This window comes from Capricornis sumatraensis, chromosome 8 (assembly GCF_032405125.1).
Source record: "Capricornis sumatraensis isolate serow.1 chromosome 8, serow.2, whole genome shotgun sequence".
NCBI lineage: Eukaryota > Metazoa > Chordata > Mammalia > Artiodactyla > Bovidae > Capricornis > Capricornis sumatraensis.
Window position 1 is genome coordinate 32999095 of NC_091076.1, and position 8688 is coordinate 33007782.

Sequence of the window (8688 nt, forward strand, 5' to 3'; positions counted from 1 at the left end):
GTCACAAAGAATCAGATGTGACTGAGCTCACACACACACTAACAGGAGAGTGTTCCAAAAACAAGAATAAACATGTCTTAATGTAGCATTTATCTTTGTTCCGCCCAAACATGACCACACTCTAGCACTGTCCAACAGTATTTCCCGTGATAAATAGAAATGTTCTATATCTGTGCAATGCAGGACAGAAGCCACTAGGTGCATGTGACTACTGAGCACTTGAAATGTGGCTAACGCCACTAAGGAAGGCAATTTTTTATTTAATTTTGAATCATTTAATATTAAATAGCCACAGGTAACTAGTGGCTACTGCGCTGGATGATACAGTTCTAGATAATGGAAAAGTCATTTCAAGGCACAGCATTCCTAAGAACTGTTTGCCCTGGTATGTCTTTGTCATTGTAGCTGACTGCCTAGTCAGCTTGAAAAAGTGGCAAATTTCAACAGTGAAAGGCACCACAGAGATGCATGGAGTAGTATCACTTAGCTCCTACTCCTAAGACTCAACCATTTACATGGGTACTTTCTGCTACTCTTTCTACATTCCTCAGTCTATAGTCTGTTTCAATTATCTAGGAAGTCATGATCAAAATGATCCAAGTGCCATCTTCCTAATGTTACACATAAAACACTGCTAGTTTTAAATTAAGCCATTTTAAAAAACAGCCTCCGTAGAAGTGTTATAAAACATACCTTGGCATCACAATTGCCAACAACTTCAATTTTTTCTGCCTTCAGTTCCACATTTTGCTTTTTGGATGGACTTTTTACCAACTGTCCCTGAACTTCCACGGAACTCCCAAAAGCCAGTTCTCTACAGTAATGAAAAACCAACATAAACAAGATCTTACAAGTAGCCCTCATATTAATACAAATCTTGCTATCAAAACACTGAAGTATTTAATGATAGAAGTTTACCCTTAATTGGGTTAAGAACTACATGTAGTTAAGAAAGAAGCAAAGGATAGGTAGGGGATACTGTCATATAAAAATTTTAAAGAAAACAATCTTGATTCTATGCATTTGGACTTGAGCATCAATGCTATGAAAAGCAGATCTGCTTAGAAAGCTCACTGAGGGGCAATATGAACACCTGGATGATAGAAATGAGGAACAGAGGAGATGAAAAAACAAACAAAAAACCCTCAAAGTATTCTTAAAACAAAAACCTCACCTACTGTCAAAGCTTGAATCTGCTACAACCTGAAGGCTTTCCAAAGATGACCCATCATTTACATGCAGGAACAGGACTTCCTTCTGGGAGCGGACTGAACGAATCCATCCCTGATGAGAAATATTTCTAAACTTGAGTTTAAAACACAAACATTTAATATTTTCATTACATATACACACAGAAGACTAAGTGAAAAATGAAAAAAAATCCTCATAACCCTGGCTGAACAAATCAATTGCTTTTATAATAGCTCATCCACATGCATATATAATTTTATATGGTCCTTATCATAGTGAAATATAGCTTTGGCATTCCACTGTTGTTTCATTAATAAAGCTCAACATTTTGAATAGATGCCCCAAATCCCATTAGGTTCATGAGCCTAATTCACATAACCAATCCCCTAATATTCCAGGTTTTCTTCCAGCCCCTAACCCCTCCCCTACACAACAGGGCACATATCTTGGTTCCTTTCTCCTTTTGTATCAAATTCCCAGAGAGATTATGTACAGACTAGAAAGGTCTTCATGGGATTTTTTTTTTTTTCCAAAGTATCACACAAAAAGAGTTCTCAAGAAACTTAGTATGAACACATACTAAGTAAAACATAAACTTTCAGAGACACTCTGAATTTAAGTGATAGGTATGTATGAGGGCTTCCCTGGTGGCTTAGTGGTAAAGAATCCATCTGCCAATGCAGGAGATGTGGGTTCGATCTCTGGGTGGAGAAGATCTCCTGGAGAAGGAAATGGCAATCCACTCCAGTATTCCTGCCTGGAGAATCCCATGGACAGAGGAGCTTGGTGGGCTACCGTCCATGGGGTCACAAGAGTCAGACACAACTTAGACACTAAACAACAAGAATGTATGAGTACAAATGGAGATGCCTTCAAGTAGACCAGTAACAGTAAAAACAGCTCTCTGAGAGATGACAACCAACTTACATTTAACTAGCATAGAAGTTGAGAATATTCTAGCAGTCTTTCAACAATTATGAAACAACTGATAGTGTCTGATTAACCATTTAAACACTGGGAAACTATGATTGGCTATTAAACTTGGGGAAAGTGGTATGCTCCTACTTAGAAATTGTATACACCCTGGCTTTCTTTGTATCCTCAGCATACCCTGTAGACATTGTTATTCAAGCCCTTCTATTACTTATTTGCATGTCCATCTTTTGGGGGTTTAGCAACCACGTTTGTAGTTTGCCTTGAAGGCTATTGTCAGGGACACAGTAGAAAACCCACAAGTATTTTTCAGTGGAAGAATATTATCATGTACTGAACACCTACTATGTGACAGGCATTTTACTACCTTCTTCATATACTGTCTCAATCTACTCCTCACAACAGCTCTATGGATTTTTATTAGTCACATCTTACAAGTGAAGAATTGAGGCTCAGAGAAGTTAAATAACTTGCATAAGGTCACACTGCCAGTAAAGGATAAAGACTGAATTTGAACTCAAGTCTACCAGGAAGCCCTTGATCTTTCTCCAGGGCTATACTGAAAAAAGGTAAATTACTTCAGTCTCATGCACAAGGCCCTTCATAACTTGGAGCAAGGCCAATCAACAGTAATTTCCAAAGCACCACAGTCTTGCTTTTTACTTGTTAGTAAATGTTAACATTTATGCAACACTGTTTAATGTGCTTCTGTTCTACTTCACTCTATGAAATAAGGACTACCATCATCTCTATTCTTATAAGAGGAAATTGAGGTTAAGAGCACATAGCAACATGCCCATCACTAACAAGCTACCAAGTGGAGAGATTTAAATGCAGGCAGCTTGACCACAGCTCTGTCAAACTGCTATATTCCATTTTGCTCTTTAAAAATATTTATCTACTTAATCCTCACAAGAACTTAAAGAAAGTGAATATTATGTTCAGTTCAGTTGCTCAGTCATGTCCAACTCTTTGCAACCCCATGAACCGCAGCACGCCAGGCCTCCCTGTCCATCACCAACTCCTGGAGTCCACCCAAACCCATGTCCATTGTGTCATTGGTGCCATCCAACTCTCACATCCTCTGTCGTCCCCTTCTCCTCCTGCCCTCAATCTTTCCCAGCATCGGGGTCTTTTCAAATGAGTCAGCTCTCCACACCAGGTGGGCAAAGTATTGGAGCTTCTGCCTCAACATCAGTCCCTCCAGTGAACACCCAGGACTGATCTCCTTTAGGATGGACTGGTTGGATCTCCTTGCAGTCCAAAGGACTCTCAAGAGTCTTCTCCAACACCACAGTTCAAAAGCATCAATTCTTTGGCACTAAGCTTTCTTCACAGTCCAACTCTCACATCCACACGACTACTAGAAAAACCATAGCCTCGACTAGACAGATATTTGTTGGCAAAGTAACGTCTCTGCTTCTTAATATGTTGTCTAGGTTGGTCATAACTTTCCTTCCAAGGAGTAACTGTCTTTTAATTTTATGGCTGCAATCACCATCCGCAGTGATTTTGGAGCCCAGAAAAATAAAGTCAGCCACTGTTTCCCCATCTATTTGCCATGAAGTGATAGGACTGGATGCGATGATCTTAGTTTTCTGAATGTTGAGTTTTAAGCCAACTTTTTCACTCTCCTTTCACGTTCATCAGGCTTTTTAGTTCCTCTTCACTTTCTGCCATAAGGGTGGTGTCATCTGCATATCTGAGGTTATTGACATTTCTCCCGGCAATCTTGATTCCAGCTTGTGCTTCCTAAAGCCCAGCGTTTCTCACGATGTACTCTGCATGTAAGTTAAATAAGCAGGGTGGCGATATACATTATCATGTTAGGGATGAAGAAATCTATTCAGAGAAATTAGGATAACCTTGTTAAATACTCAAAGTTACCAAGTAGTGGAGCTGGAATTCAAATACAGTTCTTAGTTCAAAGGTCACATTTTTAATCAATAAATTCTTTTGAAATGCTCTTTCCACCCCATTCCCCCTTCCTCTCCCCAGGAACACATCCTTCAGGATTCAGCTGAAATGTCACCTCATGCAAGAAGTATTCTTTGACCGCCTCACACTCTTAAAAACTTCCCTCTGTCTTCCCAAAGGTTTCTACAGAAATACAGCTAATACTTGTCATATTGTTATAATTTGTCTTAGCCATCAGACCAGGGCTGTATACAATACAAAGTGAGCCACATATGTAATTTTACATGTTTTACTGGTTACGTGAAAAGTAAAAAGAAATGACTAAAATTAATTTCAACAGTATATTTCATTGAATCCAAAATATATATCAACATGTAATCAATATAAAAAATACTGAGCTACTCTGCATTTTTTTTTGCTCTTCAAAATTGGTGTGTATTTTACAACTACATTACCACTCAATTCAGATGCTTCTAAATTAGACTGTTTTTGCCGTTATGTAGTCACTAAGTTGTGCCGGACTCTTCGCGACCACAAGGACTGTAGCCAGTCAGGCTCCTCTGCCCATGGGATTTCCCTGACAAGAATACTGGTGTGGGCTGCCATCTCCTTCTCAACGGGATCTTCCCCCATCCACAGATCCAATCCTCCTCTCCTGCCTTAACACTAAGCCACCTGGGAAGCCCCCAGATTAGACTGCACAGCACTAAAACTGAAGCCTGCTAACCTAGGGAGTAGGTTCTGTTCTTCCTCCTCTGTAGACTACCACACAGAAGGTATCATTAATGTATGCTGAATTAACAGCTGAATGCAAGAAAATGTTTTGATTTGTATTAAAGAAACCTATGAAAACCAAAGAAACACAAAGAGGGGGAAACTGGTCACACAACTAGAAATCACGGATATGTGAGGACAACACAAATAACTGTATGAGTGTTACAGCAACCTAATAAGTCAAACCATCTTGCTTGCTTGGTCTGCTCCTTTAAGCAGGAATCTTCTGTGTGAAGCTCCTGCAAATATTATTAACAAGAGAAATGTTAGCAGCTAACATTTACTGAGATGGACCACTGTCCTAACTATTTTATAACTAACCTTTAGGACTATGAACTAAGGACTATTATTATCTCCATTCTTATAAGAGGAAATTGAGGTTTAGAGAACATAAGCGATATACCAACCATTAACAAGCGACTAAGTGGCAGAGATCTACACCTAGGCAGTTTGACACCAGAGCTCTTTCAAACTGCTACACTCCACTTGTTTTCCTAATTTACTGCATATATGTGTGTGTGTGTGTGTGTGTGTGTGTCTGTCTGTCTGTCCCCACAGACTGCAGCCCGCCAGGCTCCTCTGTCCATGGAATTCTCCAAGCATGTGCACTCCTTACACTCCATTTGTTCCAATTCGGTGTGTGTGTGTGGAGGGGCAGGGCGATGGACTGCACCCCACCAAGCTCCTCTGTCCATGGGCTTCTCCTACACTGCATTTGTTTTCCTAACTCAGTGTGTGTGTGTCCTAATTCAGTGTGGGTGGGGGTCCCAGTGGAGTGCGGCCCACCAGGCTCCTCTGTCCATGGGTTTCTCCAGGCATGAACACTGGGGTGGGTTGCCACTGCCTTCTCCACCTAATTTACTAATCACAGTTACATGCGAAGCCCTGAGGTAGTTAAAAGTTGAATAAACGGTATGGTTTGGTTGACCAAACGTTTACTGCCAACCATGTGTGAATGCCAAGACGGGTAACAGACAGTTCCTGCACTCAAGGAGCGTTGTCACTGTGAACACACGGCATGAGGGACAAATGAAAAGAGGTTCGTTCATTCTTCTCTATGATTAACAGCACCCTGCGACATGAAAGCAAACTTACAGCACTTTTCAGGCACTGAAACAGTTTTCCGAAAAGTAACGGTAACCAACGAAAGGAGAAAAACGTGGACACACGCTCGCCTGTATTTTCTAACTTTCCCCGCCGGTCGTTCTGTCCACCGACAAGCTGAGAAGTGGGTGAGCAGGCCAAGCTTAGAGGCGGATACGCCACATCCATCAACGAAGACAAACCCGCCCCCTGCCGACACACTGACCTGGACCTTAACGCGCTCCCCGTTCGCGCTCTGGATCCCCAGAGCGCCCCGCACGCTCACTCTGGCTGCAGGTCTGTGCCGCGGGCAGGGAGCTGAGGAGCAGGAGCGCAGGGCTCGGAGCAGGCACCGCGCCCCGAACATCGCGCGGCCGCCCCAGGCCCTCCTCGGGACCAGCCCTGAGGCCAGCGCGAGCGGGCTCTGCCGGCGGGGACCCTCTCTCCTCCCCTCTTCCGGGCCGCAGCCCTACACTCCAGGGCTCCAGAGGCCCCCGCGGGCTTCCTTCCCCTTCACGGGCCTCCGTTCGGTCTCCACAGGACCTCTGCTTCCCGAAAGGGCGGAACGGAGACCGCTCATTCAGCGGCGAATGGAGAAGAAAAAGCGCTCCCTGTGGGCGCCGGGAACACCTTACAGACTCCCTCAGCTTCTAAACTCACGCCCCGAGCACGGGCTGAAACACGTGCCGCGGTCGCCCGAACGGCACCACGCAAACGTTCACGTCACCACGCTACGAGGAGGTTCCGAGGGAGCATGCGTGCTTACGACTCCGTTTACAGAGGCGCTGGGGCGGAGGAAGGGGCGGGGTCAGGAGCTGAGGTGGGCGGAGCTAAGATCCAAGGGTTGTAGAGATTAGCAAGGAACTAAGTAACCTACCTGAGAAGGCAATGGCACCCCACTCCAGTTCTCTTCCCTGGAAAATCCTATGGGCGGAGGAGCCTGGTAGGCTGCAGTCCATGGGGTCGCGAAGAGTCAGACACGACTGAGCGACTTCACTTTCACTTTTCACTTTCATGCTTTGGAGAAGGAAATGGCAACCCACTCCAGCGTTCTTGCCTGGCGGATCCCAGGGAGGGCGGAGCCTGGTGGGCTGCCGTCTCTGGGGTCGCACAGAGTCGGACACGACTGAAGCGACTTAGCAGCAGCAGCAGCAGCAGGTAACCTACTGGAGAAGGCAATGGCAACCCACTCCAGTACTCTTGCCTGAAAAATCCTATGGGCGGAGGAGCTCGGTAGGCTGCAGTCCATGGGGTCGCTAAGAGTCAGACACGACTGAGCGTCTTCACTTTCACTTTTCACTTTCATGCATTGGAGAAGGAAATGGCAACCCACTCCAGTGTTCTTGCCTGGAGAATCCCAGGGACGGGGGAGCCTGGTGGGCTGCCGTCTCTGGGGTCGCACAGAGTTGGACACGACTGAAGCACCTTAGCAGCAGCAGCAGCAGGTAACCTACCTAGGCTGACGTCTGACAGTCTTCGTTTCTAAAGCTTCCAGGTGAGGAGCTTCCCTGGTGGTCTAGCGGTTAAGACTCCGTGCGCCCAAGCCAGGAGGCTCAGGTTCATCCCTGCTCAGGAAATTAGATCCCGCATGCAGCAACTAACGATGCTGCACAGTCGCCAGCGGCAACTAAGACCCAGCGCAGCTAAATCCATAAATTAATTAAAAAAAAAAAAGACGTCTTACTCAAACTAAGTGAAACACTGATTTTATTTTTTTAAAAAATAAAGCTTCCAGCGGATGCTTAGGAACACAAAGTGAAAGAGAAGGAGTGACTGATGGAGAAAGAAAGCGACAAGAATACTTGAAATGTTGAGAGGATTAGCGTGACAATATCTTAGCTGAGCGCGGAAGAATTGATGCTTTTGAACTGTGGTGTTGGAGAAGACTCTTGAGAGTCCCTTGGATGGCAAGGAGATCCAACCAGTCCATTCTGAAGGAGATCAGCCCTGGGATTTCTTTGGAAGGAATGATGCTAAAGCTGAAAGAAACTCCAGCACTTTGGCCACCTCATGTGAAAAGTTGACTCATTTGAAAAGACTCTGATGCTGGGAAGGATTGGGGGCAGGAGGAGAAGGGGACGACAGAGGATGAGATGGCTGGATGGCATCACTGACTCGATGGACGTGAGTTTGAGTGAACTCTGGGAGTTGGTGATGGACAGGGAGGCCTGGCATGCTGCAATTCATGAGGTCTCAAAGAGTTGGACACGGCTGAGCGACTGAACTGAACTGATAAGCAAGGTGAAAAGACAGTCTTCAGAATGGGAGAAAATAATAGCAAACGAAGCAACTGACTAAGAATTAGTCTCAAAAATATGCAAGCAGCTCAATACCAGAAAAATGACTGAATCAAAAAATGGGCCGAAGAACTAAACAGACATTTCTCCAAAGACGACATACAGATGGCTAACAAACACATGAAAAGATGTTTGTTGACATTTTGATGATAGCCATTCTGACATGTGTGAGCTGATATCTCACTGCTGTTCTTATTTGCATTTCTCTAATAATTAGTGATGCTGAGCATCTTTTTATGTGCCTGTTAGCCATTTCTATGTCTTATTTCAAAAAGTCTATTCAGGTCTTCTGCCCATTTCTTACCGAATTTTTTTATATTGAGTAGTATGAACTGTTGATATATTTTGGATATTAATCCCTTGTTGGTCATATTATTTGCAAATATTTTCTCCTAGTCCATAGCGTGTCTTTTCATTTTGTCGATGGTTTCCTCATTAAGCTTTTAATTATACCTCACTTATTTTTTGACTTTCTTTCTCTTCCTTAGGAGAC

At 44.0% G+C, this 8688-nt stretch overlaps 1 protein-coding gene across 10 annotated transcripts in view; it reads right to left on the reverse strand.

The window, feature by feature from the left end:
- Positions 1 to 6511, reverse strand: part of NARS2 (asparaginyl-tRNA synthetase 2, mitochondrial) — a 132284-nt gene extending 125773 nt beyond the window's left edge. For 9 of the 10 annotated variants that reach the window (XM_068976900.1, XM_068976899.1, XM_068976904.1 and 6 more), the window contains exons 1-3: positions 6125 to 6511; positions 1175 to 1284; positions 694 to 814 (exon numbers count right to left, since the gene is read on the reverse strand). In XM_068976900.1, coding sequence (XP_068833001.1) covers positions 694 to 814; positions 1175 to 1284; positions 6125 to 6265 — 372 coding nt within the window. In that variant the 5' untranslated portion in view covers positions 6266 to 6511. The remainder of the gene's footprint in view (positions 1 to 693; positions 815 to 1174; positions 1285 to 6124) is intronic. The other variant, XM_068976903.1, reaches the window with a different exon arrangement.
- Positions 6512 to 8688: the final 2177 nt, after the last annotated feature.